This window comes from Ostrea edulis, chromosome 1 (genome assembly GCF_947568905.1).
Source record: "Ostrea edulis chromosome 1, xbOstEdul1.1, whole genome shotgun sequence".
Lineage (NCBI taxonomy): Eukaryota > Metazoa > Mollusca > Bivalvia > Ostreida > Ostreidae > Ostrea > Ostrea edulis.
Genome location: NC_079164.1, coordinates 10,758,171 through 10,776,290, shown reverse-complemented (window position 1 = coordinate 10,776,290; position 18,120 = coordinate 10,758,171). Strand labels below are relative to the sequence as shown.

At 36.2% G+C, this 18,120-nt stretch overlaps 1 protein-coding gene across 1 annotated transcript in view; it reads right to left on the bottom strand.

Moving 5' to 3' along the window:
• Window positions 1-18,120, bottom strand: part of LOC130047407 (multidrug resistance-associated protein 1-like) — a 41,101-nt gene that overhangs the window by 22,431 nt on the left and 550 nt on the right. The window contains 8 exon segments of the mRNA XM_056142341.1: window positions 1,982-2,119; window positions 2,381-2,658; window positions 2,661-2,700; window positions 3,910-4,096; window positions 6,045-6,263; window positions 13,247-13,269; window positions 17,397-17,513; window positions 17,806-17,982. Coding sequence (XP_055998316.1) covers window positions 1,982-2,119; window positions 2,381-2,658; window positions 2,661-2,700; window positions 3,910-4,096; window positions 6,045-6,263; window positions 13,247-13,269; window positions 17,397-17,513; window positions 17,806-17,982 — 1,179 coding nt within the window.

Below are 18,120 nucleotides of genomic sequence, written 5' to 3'. Positions count from 1 at the left end.
AGGCACCTGATCCACCTCTGATATATCCAGGGGTTCGTGTTTGCCCAACTATCTATTTTGTATTGCTTATAGGAGTTATGAGATTGATCACTGATCGTTATCTTCACCTTTCATACTGCATTTTTACAGAATATTTTAATTTTTTTCAAAGCTTGTTTAAATTTTTTAATTAAAGTGAGATCATTTACATGGTGATCAAGTTTTACTTCCTCAGCCAATTAAGGTTTATATTCCAAATACTTGTTTATTCCTTTTTTTAGTTTCATAACCAGGAGTTCAGGTAGAAATCGATATTATATTGCTTGAATTGTACACACCTGTCATATCCCTCGTTTCATATTGCAGGTTTCAGACATCCAACCACTATTTTTCTAACCTAAATATTGGGTTTGTATACAATATTTTAACTCATTTAGACACTTTTCTTTAAATTTCAATTTTGTTAATGTTTTGAACATGAAGTTCTATTCGACAAAGTCAAAAGCTTTTTTTTTTCAAAATTTACAAAAAACAAAATCCCTTCATCTGTTCATTCTTCTCAGTGTTCTAAAATGTCTAGAATTAGTGTAGCATTCTCTCCATTATATCCACCTTTGATATACTCGGACTGATGTTTATTTAATGGATTATTTGAAACATTTTGAAGTCTTTGCAAATATGAATGATAAAAGTTTATAGCCAGTGTTAGTTAAGCTTCTTGGACTATAGTTTTTCAAGTCTTGTATCTCCTTTTATCAAATTCAAGGTGAAGATAACGAACATTGATCAATCTCATAACTCCTACAAGCAATACAAAATAGATAGTTGGGCAAACACGGACCCCTGGACACACCAGAGGTGGGATCAGGTGCCTAGGAGGAGTAAGCATCCCCTGTTGACCGGTCACATCCGCCGTGAGCCCCATATCCTGATCAGGTAAACGGAGTTATCCGCAGTCAAAATCAAAATATTAGAAAAATTACAGCTAATCTTTGTGTTTAGCTTAATTTATCATCTTTATAAATATTTTAGTGTGTCATATATATGTAATAAGTCTTTAATTTGATTCCAGAAGCATCGGTATAATTTATTGGATAAGCCATCTAAACCACGTGATTTATTTAGTTTTAAATTATTAACATCATGAAAAGCACGAAATAAGATATCTAAATCCAGATGCAATGCATAATTTTGATCAAATCGACGAGAGCTTCGTTGAACACGTCTGACTCAAGCGATGTCACGTTACTCTTTTTAACAGTAATGTATGAGTAATGATTTTATGTAGTAGTAATATATGATATTAGATCAAAATCAACATCAAGTTTAACATAACTCACGTTAAGGAATTTAGCAAATTTCATTCAATAACTCGATGATTTGTTTCATTAACCTATCCAAATCTATACCATGGCAAATTATATACATAATTATTCAAACTTATAACATTTAGAAAAGGAAAACAGCTCTCGTCAAAAATCCATGCTTAAAATTATTACCACATTTTCCTTTTTAATCCGTGCATATGATTAATATTGCACTTTCCTTTCATTATTGTTTGTAAAACAATAATAGTGTACGGCAATTTTTACACAATGACATGATGTGTAAAAAATTAAATAATTCAGATCCATCAAATTATACATGACTTCTTTCCTGCAACTCCACATTTTCATCATTGGTAGCTACATAATTTACCTTTTCTGGTTTAGTGTTCCTAGAAATACATTTGTAATACTGTAGCCTAGTCTAATTTCAGCTTTTCCTAATTATCTCCTATTACAAAGGATCAAACCCCTTAAACTCACATTGATCTCCTATATCGAAGGTTACTTCATCGCAAGTGTTGTATAGGGAACTGGATCTGGCTAAATCAGTTGGAAACATACCTCAATGACAAAACGCTGACTACGATAACTGGGAGCAAATTTTGATCAGAAAACCCAAGTTAACACTATGGCTCGGGTGAGTTAAAAAATCAGCATTACAAATATTTGCATACCAGAAAGGGCGTTATGTGGAAAAAGGTTTCAACAATTCTTTCCAAGACTTTCAGATTAAAGAGTTTCCTCAACTCTAAATTTCTCTTGTCAATAACTTTGTCCTTGAAAACGATTTCCCAGGTATACAGCTTTAAGACCTGCAAAAAAGTTATTTAAATCATTTGTGCACTCGAAGTAATTCTTATCATGGTGGAATGGATAGGATGTAATACGTGTAATTTACAATTGCAATTGAAAGAGATGGACTATTTGGAGAGAAATAGGCCAGTATTTGCATCGACATGCAGATTATACTGGGATCAGAAAAGCTCTGCTGCGTTATTGCTTAAGGTGAGATAATCGTTTAGATATTTTGACAATGGTTAAAGTTGCTGAAGAGTTGTCTTGATATCACTTACCTTGATACCGTGGATCACCTCTGATAGGAGATCTATTCGGTCGTCTTTGAGTTTCATGTGCTTCTGCATCACCATAAATAATCTCGAGCTTAGGAATACATTCATAGGCATCAACAGTACCAATACGCCACATCCTGCAAATGTGGCATAGCCAAGGATGTCATACAGAAAGTAGATTGAGAGTATGATCTCCAGAAGGCTTTCAAACCATATTCCAAGAGACATTATAACATTTCGTATAGTAGAGGTATCAACTGACATCAAATTCAAGATTTCTCAACTGATGAGGACTGCTTCGAATGATGGCTGATTGTCAATACCTAAATGTGATCAAAATGATGTCATAACACATTGTGATCAGATTCTACTGTAAATTTCTAATCAATCACTATAAAAAGATGTCGCAAATTCCGAAAATCGCAATATTTTTTGTATTAATCTAACTTTACCAATCAGGTGACGAAATACGGATCCATACTCTGGTGACTTGAACATACAAATTCAATACACGTATCAACATTTCGCACAAGTTATGTCCCTTGCCCACAATCTTCTCGGGTAAAAATAGTATTTCCTTACGTTGGCCGTTGATATTATTTTTATCTGTAGCTTTGACAATTTTATTTTCCCATCAATTGCAGTAAACTACAATAATGTCCCCCCAGGGTGAGACAACCTAACAGTAATAAAGTCTTGCTTTTTGTAATGTTTGGTTTTTCACCGATTGATCTTTGGTTGACCACGCAAAAGGACGTAACTCGCGGCAAAATGTTGATACATATAAACTGGAGAATGAATTTAAGAATGTAAGGCACGTACAATCTAATAAATTGCCACAGTATGGTGAACATGGTTACGAATTTATTGTAAAATCAGGTGACGGAATTCGTTTTTTTTAAACCACAAATTGTATTAATATTATGTTTTAATTAGTGAGTTTTATATTACTTCTCTCTCTCTCTCTCTCTCTCTCTCTCTCTCTCTCTCTCTCTCTCTCTCTCTCTCTCAATATATGTTGTTTATCCTATGCAAGAAATTTGATGATTACAATTGCCTTTGTTCCTGAATTCTGGTGACATGACTCGCATATGTTATGTACTGTTACCCTGTGTGCTATATGCAGCTTAACATTTCCTAAACCCCAATATTGATATATTGAAATTTCCAATTATGTCAGTCCTTTTTGAAGGAGGCGGAAAAGACCATCCAGCAGTATAAGGGGGATATCTATGATGTTATAGGTTTACTGCTCCGAAACTGTATAAATTGTAACTGGTCTATATGATTAAAGGTGGCTTATATTCAAAATGTGTGAGGAAATACGTCAATTGTAAGGGTGGAACAGAAGTCCAGAAACCTCCTGATATATAGACAATCCGACTTCAGATTAATATACTGTAAATTTTGTCATAAATCCAGGTATTCTATTTCTGGATCAGTATTCAAGGCTTCGGTGGTTACAGAAAAACACTCTGAAACACATGATTTATATGCTGAACAATTTGTGAGTGTGGGTGAATTTCCCCTACCTTTTTATACAGTGCAGACATAAGAGTAGCGCTGACTCTTCTGCCCAAGTTCATGGAGGTGTATAAATAATGGCTGAAACACATGGATTGTGTTACTGATACGAGAAACAGAGATACAGCAAGGAAATATCCCCACCACAGCTGATTATTCTCACCCTGGGGCTCTGCTATAAAATCAAGGAGTAATCTGAAATACACAAAACATAAAATATTGTCCAATGAAAATGAGATATCAATTGATATGTTCATTTTTTGTTTAATTCTATACGTCATAAAACTTCGGTTACGCAATACTACAAACAACTTTGAATTTCCTCCTGGTTATAAGCACCTTTTACTTTGTGTTTTCACTTCATTTTAGCTTTAAGATATGGTTACCTGTTATTTACATAATACGGACATGGTATTATTATGTTCCCCAAACAAAGTTTGGGAACATATTGTTTTTACTCTGTTTCTTCTTATTATTATTATTATTCTTTTTCTCCGGTACTTTTTTGTCCGGTAGTGTTCTCAGAAACTACAAAAGGGATCGATATGAAACTTTCCAGGATGATAGTATAGCGTTTGTAGATGTGCATAGTGATAGTCATTTTGTCTTCACGTGCATGCACGCGCGCGCTCGTGCATTGCAATTTTGGTACAAAAAATGGAAAATCAGAATATTAAAGGGATCGATATGAAAGCTAGATATGATGGTAGTATATCATTTGTAGATATCAAAAATGATATTTATTTTGTCTGCACGCGCACGCATGCGCGTGCACGTGCATTACAAAATTTGTACTCTAACTTTGGAATCAGTCTAACTTTTTTGTTCTTCATTGAAATGGCTTGATATTCATATCATAAGTAGATATTGAGACCCTTAACTGATTTGCATGGTCAAAATTACCAATTTGCACGCGCATGCACGTGCGCTTCATTTTGATTGGATAGTACTAAAACGTCTGTAACTATCTTATTTATGAAGCGAATGAGATGATATTCACAGCATACGTAGACAATATGTGTATCTATATTTTGGTGTAACAAAAAATGCCAACGCACACGTGCATGCGCGTGCAACGTTTTTCAAATGTTCAATATTTAAAGTACGATAACGTTTTTGTTTTTCATCAAATTCTATTGATATTAGGGATTTAGATGTGTCTTGGTACTCCTTACAAATTGCTGTGGTTAGAATTACTGCTCAGCACATGTATGCACGTGTGCTGAATTCTGATTGGACGATTTTGAAATCGCTATAACTTCATTATATGTGGTGGAAAGGTTACGAAATTCATACTGTGGGTATATGATACAAATGCCTGTTGAACGACATAAACAAAAATTCGGAATCGTACACGCATGCGCGTGTATGCACGTGCAACGCTTTCTTTCATTTCTTGGTACTGAAATGACCATATTGAACGTACTACATGTAATTAAAGGATAAAATAAAATGATTTTTTCCTATAGATTCACAAGGACATCACTTTTTAATTGGGGGAGGTTTGGGGAACATCTGTAACGGTCCCCGTTACAATTAGAACTAGTTATTACCATTGCAATGCTAACTGCATGACTAAACCATGCGGGGGAATCAAAATATTAGGAAAATAATTATAGGTTATAGACTTTATATGGGAAAATATGACGACCGAGTTTTTTGGCGTGTACACGGACCGAGCTTGCGAGGTCCGTCCGCGACAAAAAAAGAGGTCGTCATATTTTCCCATACAAAGTCTATAACCTTTTTATTATGTACTTTCAATTTCATTTAGAAACTAACAATAATTTATTTTTATCAATTTCTTTATTGGTTTAACTGAGTAAAAGATGAAAAACACGAAAAAATTGAAAATTAACGACGTAGTAATTTGCTTGTGTATTGCTTGTGACGTAATGTTTGTGGGCCGGAATGTTTCCGGGCATATATCGTGTGATATATGCCCGCAAGCTTTTAAAGAAAAAAGAGGAAATGAAATTGAAAGTATATAATAATACTGTATACAAACATTAATATCCAACAAATAAGTAATTTGTCATTTTGAACATGACAATAAATAAACAAGAGTAAAAGTTAGAGAATCAAATATCAAATATTTTCAATTGCAAGCATAAAATGTATGTCACACAAAGCGACGTCTCACCTGAGTAACTGAGGGTTAATCATTTTACAGACAACAATGGCCATGGCAAGTAGATGAAACATTAAGAACTCCAGACCAAACATTTTGATTAGAGTTCTCAAAAGAGAATGCTGGGGAAAATGGTATTCAGGATGGACATTATCTCCAACATCATTCATCGTAAGCAAGGACTGTCCAACATTATCTAACACAGGCAAATCATTTCCTCTTTCGATGCAACTTTAAAGGAAATAAGGTAGTTTAGCTTTACATTTCATCAAAGAGAATTATAAGAAATACTATTTCGTATTCGGACAGGAAAATAAAACGCTAGATTAGATTTTCACCAGTTGGTTACTCTTGGTTTGGCTATCATTCTGTTTGCTAGTGTTAATCAATGCGTGATACAGATGAAAAGTAGCCAAAATGGTGAATGGGAAATGTCACTAATAAACATTGTTCATTGAATGCTATTCACCTCCACGCTATATCCATTTAACTATCCAAATACATTTTTACTACAGAGAGCAAGGTTTTCCTGGCTATATTCGGCCGAGGTTTTTTTTTCCTCCCCCAACTTTCATATTATATTACCTACGTTTCATTAACATGGCTACGAGTAATCCTAACCCTGCTTTCGGTTACCTCACACGGCCGACTGTGGTTTCTTATTCTTTAGTTCTTTATGTTTATCTTCTATATTGTTTAATGAATTCTTGGTAGAAGACACATGTACTTATGCATGTATTAATAAGGCACGTTTGTCAAAGGGCATCAAATTGATACTAATATGCAATTTTCTTACCCTTTCTTAGAAGTATTCTCACAAGTTTTCCAATAATTTTGATATTTTGACAATAAGAAGCCCGCGTTGTCTCTGGAATCCATAGGAATGATATCCTTCTTCGTTAGGGGTCTTCTGTAGCCTCTCATTAAAAGTCTGTTTTGCAACATGTAATAATTTTGCTTTAGTAAAAAAAAAAGTCAATTAAACCCTATCAAAAACTTATTACAAATTTTAAACCTGAATGTGAATGAAATGTAACAAACATTGGCGAAGACCACAACATCATTTTATACTACTCTAAATTTGATAAGGATCATAGATATTTTTCTGTTTAAAGAATTAATAACTGCATAACTGGCAATATTGTGTCCAAGTGAAATCAAAAATGTCTTCAACAAACTTGCACGTGCATCTCATGCCATGGGAAATGCGTTTCTCATCACAGTTTATGCTTTTGCTACCATTGCACGATTTTCACTCAGGCATCGGTGTCTGATTCTTTCTAAAATTTCAAACACACTTGAGTGTTTATACTGTGTTTATCAACACAATGCCCCCTCAACGTGTAAGGCGTCGCCTGACGACAGAACAACTGGGCAGATGTATTGGAATGCTTGAGACTGGCTATTCACAACGTGACGTTGCAAATGCACTAAACGTCAGTCAGAGCGTTGTAAACAGGGCCTGGAACCGACAGCAGAGTTTTGGTACAGCAGCACACCGACATGGGGGTGGTCGTCAGAGGTCGACAAACCAACGCCAAGACCATTTTGTGGCTCTTCAGGCACGACACCATCCCTTCTGGACAGCAACCAGCCTACGTAACGCCCTCCTGAACGCCTCGGGGGTGAATGTGTCCACTCAGACGATACGGAATCGGCTTCACAATGTTCGAGTCCCTCTGATTGTTCGACACCGGCGGGAGCGATTGGACTGGGTTGAAGATCATGTCACTTGGACACAGAACGATTGGGTTCAAGTTCTGTTCACCGATGAGTCCAGGTATTGTTTGGACTTTACAGACAGGAGGTACCGAGTGTGGTGACGACAACGTGAGCGTTTCCATGATACCAACATCAGTGAACATGACCGTTATGGTGGTGGTTCCATCATGGTCTGGGGTGGAATCAGCAGGGATGGAAGAACAGATCTTCATGTCCAGGAGAGAGGAACAATGACGGGGGTGCGGTACCGGGATGAGATCCTCGAAGTTTACGTCAGAGTCTACGCTGGTGCTGTTGGCCCTGAGTTCATCCTGATGGATGATAACGCCCGTCCTCATCGCGCCAGGTGGTGAAGCAGTACCTTCAGCAGGAGACAATTGTCCGTATGGACTGGACAGCGCGCTCGCCGGACTTGAACCCGATTGAGCATGTAAGGAACATGCTGCAGGTTGCCCTTTCACGCCGTAGAGTACATCCCACGACTTTGGCAGAGCTCGGAAACACCCTCGTGGAAGAGTGGAACAACCTTCCCATTGGAAACATCCGGGTGCTTATTGACAGCATGGCTCGACGTCGTCAAGCCGTCATTGATGCAAGGGGGAGGCCATACCCGGTATTGACACTTCATCGACTAAGTGTAATGATGGACTATCCCCAAAAACTGTGTAATTCTTTCTCTGGTTTGCTGTTAACTTTTGTAATGAAATGCCTTTTGGTGTTGTTATCAGATTTCAAGCATTCCGTATTGATAAAAGTTCATGCCGTTCATGGATTTTCATTCATAACCTGAGTAAACACGTTTCTGAGTCAAATTTATGTCTTTTGTTATGTTAGTGGTAAATTACACAAATATAACCTAACGATCCTTATCAAATTTTGAGTAGTATATTACACTTTTAGGTGTCTGAATATGGTTTAAACAAACATGAATTTACAAAGTGTAAGATGTGTGTGTACTAGATCTGTTTGAGAATTTGTAACCGAATTGTCCTGGGGGAACGTTTTAAACATCGCAAGAATTGAGTCACACATGTAAACCTAAAATACTAACAGTGGTCCAAGAAAAAGGTTAAGATCAACCACCTTTCAACTTTCTACAATAGATTTCTCTGGATATATCGCAAGCACTTTACATGAAAAAACATATGAACGAAAAATTCCATTCCTTTACAGATTCCTACAATATTGTTTGACAAGAGTTGTCAAATTCAATTATCGCCAGCATATGGTGTTTGTGTATATCAACTGATTTGATATGCAAGAGCTTGTTCTGCGTATTGATAGGTTTTTAAATCAAGGCAGGTTACTGAGAAACAAGTTGATTTTACAGGAGTTTCAACAATAATAACAATTGGGTTAAATGCTGTTTATACCTATCATTAGGCCATTACACTGATTTTGACTACGGATTACTCCGTTTACCTGAACAAGATATAGGGCTAACGACGGGTATGGCTTTCAACAGGGGATGATTATACCTCCCAGACACCTGATTTAATCTCTGGTATATCTTGGGTTCAGTCTGTGCTAAACTCTCTGTTTTGTATTCCTTATAGGAAAGGCGAAGATAAGGAACAGTGTTTAATCTCACTATTATGAGATTGATCACTGGTCGTTATCGTCACCTTTTCATTTAATATAAATTTGAATAGTTTGCTTGTGTATTTTACGTCTCTTCCAGAATGTTTCAATCATACTGAGATGACTGCATGTGTATGTCAAGTACTATATAGTACTATATGCATTAAGATTTATGTTTGAATCTTAGGAGCAGCGAGTTCATTAACGTATTAACGCATGTCGTAATAAGGTACCTTAGTTTTAAGGTCATACCCGAAAGATCTTTGACTCTCACTTGTAAATCTCGAATGTTTGGCGAAGGAGGTATTTCTACATATGCTTACGTCTTAGGTTTGACCTGGCCCTGGCAGAATCAGGGCTCGAACTCACGAATTCTTGACTACGAAGCGAACTTATTAATCAATGAGTTATCGCTACCGGTATATTTGATTCTATATTACTTTTAGATGCTATAAGTGCATAGTCCATGTGTCAATGAGATGATTTTTAAAGCATGCCTTTGTTATGTCACTGTGTACACACATTCTACTGAAATAGAAAAGTACAACTCAATGAAGGGATTTCATCGACGTTTAATGAATTTATAATGTCCAAATGACATACTTATGCAAGGTGAAGATAACGAACAGTGATCAATCTCATAACTCCTCCAAGCAATACAAAATAGATAGTTGGGGAAACACGGACCCCTGGACACACCAGAGGTGGGATCAGGTGCCTAGGAGGAGTAAGCATCCTCTGTTGACCGGTCACACCCACCGTGAGCCCCATATCCTGATCAGGTAAACGGAGTTATCCGCAGTCAAAATCAGTGTGCCAAGAACGGCTTAACAATCGATATGAAACACGTCAGACAGCATTTGACCCAATACGAGGCTGTATTGACGAACTAGATCGTAATAACGACCATAGAATTTGCGAAATACTAACTTCAATCGAGACGGTTGAAATCCCTGTACCATGAACTTGTTTGTCAGTAGCTTACCTCGATTTAAAAACCGACTATACCCAGAACAAGCTCTTGCATATCGAATCAGTTGAGATATATAAACACCATATGCAGGTGATAATGGAATATTGCTACATAAATATGGGACGTTGACGATGGAGAAGCTGAAATCATCCCGTTTGTCATACAGTCTCTTATATAGGTTACGCGTGCCACATCCACATCATATATCAAAGTTTCTATCATAGTGGTAAAATGATTATTTGATACAACCCGTATAAACACTTTCTATAAATAGAGTTACACCACCTACCTAAAGATCCAGGAAAACAGCATTCTGGACGGAAAGGAAGATGTGGAATAAGGACTACTCGCCTGCAAAGGAATTTAACAAGTTTTACAAGACATATCTTTAGGTAAATGAACATACATATTGTCTATTCCAGATTTAAGCTCTTTTGAAACATTAGACAGGACACGTTCTCTTATTTCATTTCCTATGTTTACTCTCTGCTCATCCAATGTTTGTTACTTAATCATTCGTCTCAGCTCTGCTTTTGCTCACTGATCGTTTACCCTTCGATCAGCAATATCATCATGTTTGGCTTACTAACTCAACATTTTTCTGAACACGTCCTTTCTAATTAAGATTTTTTTTCATCTAATAAGTTTCAGCTATAGCTATTACATGATTGTAAAATATTGTTCTGCACAGTTTCGTTTTTTAATTAGAAACATTCACTAGTAAATTGAATTTTGAAACATAGATGCTTGAGAGGTCATATGCTTAGAAATGTTGATAAAACATAGGAAAATCTTATTAGAGTTTCTTCACGGGTACTTAGGGATGAACTACATAATGATCAGGGCAAAAAAGACTTTCAAATGAAATAGTCATTCAGTTGAAAATGTAAACTATGAAGTTTAACTCATTTAAGAATACCGTAGATACACAGTAATATATACAGGCAACTGCTTTGTTTTCTTTGTGGCATTTGTATTTTGGCAGCATACAGGAATTACACATATTCATGAAGATGTATGCGGCATGCCTTAACTTCATACTACTCAAACCCGTGGGGATCCAGGCCAGAATAGGTCCTCAGTACCCCTTGCTTCTCGTAATAGGCGATTAAATGGGGCGGTCCTTCGGAGGAGACCACAAAGACCGAGGCCCCATGTCGCAGCAGGTGTGGCACGATAACGATCCCTCCCTGCTTAAAGACCGTAAGCGACAAGCATAGGCCTAAAATTTGTAGCTCTTCACCAGCAATGGTCCCGTCTCTACATGTGTGAAATATTCTCAAGAGGGACGTTAAGCAATAAACAATCAATCAATAATACCAGTAAATGGAGTTTAGTCAATACTACAACCCAGTTTTCAAAGAAAGTTTGTCCTTAGAATATCAAAATTGGTTGTATTTCTAAAAAGGATTTTGAAGTTTTGCTTCAATAAAATTAGAAACAAAAGATCAGAGCAAGGTTTATCTATTTCATATGATTTTTGTTCGCTTTTTGATCTATTGTGTTTGTTTGATAAATAATTCATAATAAAAAATTGCATTTGTTAGCATGTTGGATTATTCTACATTTATCATCGGATTTAATCTAGAAACTTAGTTGTGTTCCCTTTTCCTGTCCTTGGTATTCTGGACTCGTTGAATTTTCATGAAACGATAGCAGTGTTATAAACCTTCATTACAACTTATCTCCTAGATATCCTGTGGGGATCCGGGCTAGAATAGATCCTCAGTATCCCTTGCTTGTCATAAGATGCAAGTAAATAGGGCGGTCCTTCGGATGAGACCGTAAAAACCAAGGTCCTGTGTCATAGCAGCTGTGACACGATAAAGATCCCTCCCTGAGCAATGGTCAGAAGCGCCGAACATAGGCCTAAAATTTGCAGCCTTTCACCGGCAGTGGTGACGTCTCCATATGAGTGAAATATTCTCGAGAGGGACGTTAAAAATTATTCATTCAATCAATCTCCTAGATACCTGATCCCACGACTCGTATATCAATTAGCCATTTCGTATGAGATGGATCACTGTTTCTTATTTTCACCTTTTCATGAAAAATATATTCACTGGATACCGGTATGATACCAATGGGATATATATTGACTATATGGAAAAAGAGATTATCCTCATCGTCGAAAGCGGTTTTGAGCTGAAGTACGGAATACTTTGTGTGTTGTACACAGACGACTATTGGAATATGTCTAGATGCCAAGGTGTATCCTATCCTGTTTGGATAGATGGAGAAAATCATACATGTACTACCAAAAATACTTCATTCGAAAGCACATGACAAAATAGAATATCTTTGGGGAAAATGCTATCTGACGTATTTCATACCAAATGTTAGGCAGTTCTTGACACGTTCTGAGTACGGCTTACTCTGTTTGCCTGATTAAGATATAGGTCTCACGGCGTGTGGCCGGTAAATAGGGATATGTACTCGTCCTTGGCACCTGATGCCACCTGGTATATCCAGGTTCCGTGTTTGCCAAATTCCCTATTTTCTATTCGTTATAGGAGTTACGAGATTGATCACTGTTCGCGATCTTCATATTTTCTTCACGAAAAACGATAAAAGATATATATCATTGATCCGCTGTTTTAGAAAAGCACTAAGATAACAAAAAAAACCTGCTTTGATGCCATGCTTGGGTTACTAATCAAATTAAAGGACTTGTTCAGAAACATGAACTTGTTCGGTTAATAATATCAAAATATACATTTTCATCCCTGTATATTTGCTGCAACTAGAACTTCTATTAACGTTACTTTGCACTGCACCTTAAATAAAATCTTCAGCATGTTCCCTCTACATCGCCACATTCAGCATCAAAGTAAAATATGTATATTGTATACTTCTGCACCTTAGTTAACCTGAAATCTCGCCATGCTTGGAGTGGAGTTTAAGGTATTCCTGTTTTAGTTGATGCATTAGTTCTTACCTCACCATTAGGTATGGGGATATCTGCCAAGCAAGACAAAAACCATTGTGTCCACAGTACCACATACATAGCACAAAACGAGGTAAACAGCCATGTACTCCGAATATGTTCCTGGAATATACACAAAAAATCTGCAAAGTTGTGTTTAGATAACTCCGTTTACCTGATCAGGATATGGGGCTCACGGCGGGTGTGACCGGTCAACAGGGGATGCTTACTCCTCCTAGGCACCTGATCCCACCTCTGGTATGTCCAGGGGTCCGTGTTTGCCCAACTATCTATTTTGTATTGCTTGTAGGAGTTATGAGATTGATCACTGTTCGTTATCTTCACTTTGCATAAGACCATTTGATATTCAGTTCATGAAATAGCATGTTTTCTGTGTTCAACAAAAATCTAATTGCATTAAATCATGTGCATATTATATATTGCACCGCCCCTGACACAAATACGCCCACTTTGAGAGTATGTTGAGAGAACAGGAATAGGAATGAAAACATAGGGACAATGCCACTAACAGTCAATGAAAATCCCTCTCCACTGTTTAATGTTTGGACCGCATTTGATCGCATTACTTGATGCACATACCTGTTTGATTAATTTGACATTCTGAATACATTTCTATACGCTCCTGAAGACAGTCTGCATATATACAGATTACTAAAAGTTAAATGAACAATATACATGTATTTTCGTTAGAGGATCAGTTCGTTCTTTTAATTGAAAGCGGATGAAAACTTTCCATCCTTGATATACCATAGTTCAAAACAGATCTTCCCAAGGATATACAATTCCAATGTGACAGACGAGATTTCAGTGACAGATGACTCAGTATCCAGAATAGTTCGTGACGAATAGAGACAACTTTATTGGAGCGGAGATTTGTATTCTTGGTAGAGATTTTTTTTGTCACAAATAGATTTGGAAAGTCTTGGTTGAGATTTATGTTCTACACATGATCAGACTTGTGTTCTGGTAAATTAGAATTGTGAAGTTTTGGAGAAAGATCAGTGCTCTGAACATAATAAGATTTGGGAGCCTGGTGGAGATTTGTGTTTTGGAAATGCTTATATTTGGGGAGTCTTGGTGGAAACTGTTATCTGGACATGATCAGATTTGGAGAATCTTACTAGTGATTTGTAGTCTCTGAATGCTCGTCAGTTTGTTAGTATATAAGGTCATCTATATCTAAACAGAGCAAAGAATTAACAAAATTAATGTTTTTTGACTGCCGATGATACTCTGTTTATTAGCCGATTTATCCGTTATGTTGATATCTAACTTTCAACAAATCATACCCTAAAACGGGTTTTATTGAAATCCTTTCAATTCTATTTGAATGGCTTAAAACCGAGTAACAAAATTCAGATGCATTGTAAGTACACTGTACATGCTGCACACAATTGTGCTATTTATAGATATGAACCTGTACTCTGGAACAATTAACCTCAGGATATAAACAAGAGGGTTACAGGAAATGAAGAAATTGGGATTAGGCATGAAACACGTGTAGCGCCATGCTTATGGTGCATTTGACATGTTATAACAATAACATGTTACGGAAATGTGGGTCGGTACAAGCGTGGCGGTCGGTGTATTTACTAAGCTGTAGCCTGGGCTAGATATTGGTTTTGTAGGTAGATAAACGTCAATAGAATCCAGTGTAGCAGACAATTTGTAGTCATTGATGTGTTATGATAAATATCGTACATACATTGTAGTCACATCAGTGGATATATCCAGCGATACATTCAGTAAACAGTTCATACATTATCGTTTTTCTGTAAAGGTACTGCAAAATAGAGAGTTGTGCAAAAACGAACCCCTGGATATACAAGAAGTGGGATCAAGTGCCTAGAAAGAGTATACATTCTTCAGTATGATCCCAGCAGACATTTTAATTGGCTAAAATCTAGTTATAGTTAAGATATTGAGACCAACATTACTTCAAGTTCGAGTATATTATTGTCATTTCCGATACCGATGCATGATACTATCACATAGATCTAACTGAAATGAATAATCTAAATAAATGAATTGGGAGTTCAACAGCCTCATTCGAAGTCAGCATTTGGAAAATTCTATGGTTGTAATAATGATATTATGTGTAACTACAAGTTGTTGTTATGTCGAATGTCATTTGACGTTTTACATACCAATTGTTAGGACGTTCTTTACACATCGAATTTGACTACTGATCAAAATAGAGGGGCACGGCGGGTGAAACCGATCGACAGGGGATGCTTACTTCTCCTACTCACCTAATCTCACCTCTGGTGTGTCCAGGGTCCGTGTATGCCGTACGTTTTATTTTGTATTCGTTGTTGGACTTGTTAGATTTATCACTATTTATCTTCACTTTTTCTATTTTAATTCCAGACATCCTAAACAACACTGACGTAAACTATAAGTGACCATGTTTACGATACATGACAGTGTTGCATGATGTCCGATACAAGAAATTCTTTATATATTTACATTAAAAAAGCACCAAAGATATACATACCTGTTTAAGAATTTTGTTGTAAAGTGGAACCACATTAATGATGATTGCTACTGTCCAATATGTAAATAAAACCCCGGATGTAACAAAACCTTTCCACCGCTCCGTGAGAATGTAGTAACATACCAAAAACTGAAAAACAATAGAAAGACTGACATGCGGGATGATGTGGCCAAAAATAATTAGTCATTAAATTTTTTATTCTTTTTTTCATGCAAGGTGAAGATAACGAACAGTGATCAATCTCATAACTCCTACAAGCAATTTCATGGTCACTTTCTAGGTATACAAGGGAGATGTAAAACTTATACGGTACCAATTTTGATGCACCAGATGCGCATTTCGATAAATAATGTCTCTTCAGTGATGCTCAACCGAAATGTTTGAAATCAAAAATAATAATAATCTTTGAATTACCCCCTTTTCGAAAATTGTGAATTTTAAAAGATCATTTCGATTTTCAATTCAAAAAAATAATTTGATGGAATTTTTATCTATATCTTTTACAATAATCTTTAGAATATATGCAAAATATAAAATATATAATAATGACATGCTTAAACATAACCATAGAATAAGAAATTGGGAAAATTTAAGGATTTTGGGTAGACATTAGTACTCAAAAACAGGGTGGTCCAGGTACTAAATGAAGCACTGCTCAAAAACCTGTCAATGAATTTTTCTTTTGCAAAGACTGCAATTAAAAGCTATTCATGTTCCTAACTCTTGTAGAAATATGGAGGGGTGAAGCCAATCTTAATTTTGAGGTAGGCGCCCTTGAAGTTGTATATTAATATTTCACTTGAAGTTAGGCTTGGCGAAATATTTGTTATTAATAACTTTCAAGCTTATATTCTTTTCATGTACAACCACTGTTAAAAGTAATGGGGGAGGGGACAGTCTCAATTTATTTGCACTAGGCATTAGGCTGCCTGTTTTGTAAGCACTAGATCAACAATATTGTACGGAGTAAATAGTCTAAGTAGTGGAAAATGTGATAGATATATAAACAGTGAAACCATGGGAATAAATGTCGCATACTATTGCTGATACCACCACCGGTATGTCCAGGGGTCCGTGGTTGCCCACCTATTCATGTTGTATTACTTATAGGAGTTATGAGATTGATCACTGTTCGTTATCTTCACCTATCATTCAATATTGTAATTTTGCACTTGTGATAGGTAGACTATTTTATCAATTAAACCTTTCATTTACAACATTTTGTATTGACGATTATATTCAACTAAATATATATAAAAGAATGTTAGTTTCAGTTACAAGATCATACGCTCAAGATGTAAGTCTCTCAAGACTACATACAAGGAAAATGACAACACACATGAATGCAGACTCAGGCTTGTTTACTTTGCAATATCATACTATATATGCTGAGCGATTATCAGTCTATTATTAATGTTCTATTTTATTTCACGTACATCAATCTATATCTTCTTGAAAAAAAATACCGACAAACAAAGTCCCCACAACATGAAAATATGGTCAATCAAATTTTGTAATCGCTATCAAATTGTTCTATTCGTATAATTGCATGTCTTTGAATATCTAAATAAGTACATGTTGGGATTAAAATAAATAATGAGAATGAGAAGAAAACTTTCCAAACAATAAGGGTATTTCTATTACCTGTGTACAGATTTGCAGAGTAAAGCCTAAAACTGCTGCGTTCCAGAGAGAATGCTGAGGCGTGTACTCCAGAGCCCACTGTACAATCAGGAGCACCGTGTTTACTGCTTGGAGAATCTAAAAAAAAAAAAGATAGCAAAATACCAAGACTTAAACTGCACAATACATAATATAGAAAACATGTACAGAATTTAATATCAAAATCTTAAGATATAGTGTGCATAGTATTTACTTCTAAAATATCATCCTGAAATGACATATAACTTTTTTTGTTTAAGGCAAAGGAGCTAATGTCACACAGAAAAAAGGGAGACATAGGAAAATATATAACCTAGCAACAAATAAAAATGATCACACTCTTCTATTCAGTCTAGTGAACACGATTTAGACTGGTATTTCCCCCACGTACAGTCTTTAGAATGATTCTCCAGTTGATAGGGTTGGAGTTTGTCTTCGTATTGAACAGGTAATACATATAGAAAGGGGAGATAATCCATATCCAGCCGTGTATCACCCACACAGGAACCGTGGACAGAAAACATGGAGTAAATAATGGCTGGCTCCCACGCACGGTATGGTTCCAGTCCTGTATCAATGAACACAAAAACAGCATTAGGAGATCCAGTCCAGATGATTGATTTTTTATAAGTAAATAAAATATCACATTTTGTACTTCATAAATTTTGTTAGCTTTATTAGCTTTCTTTAAGAAAGTAATCTGAAT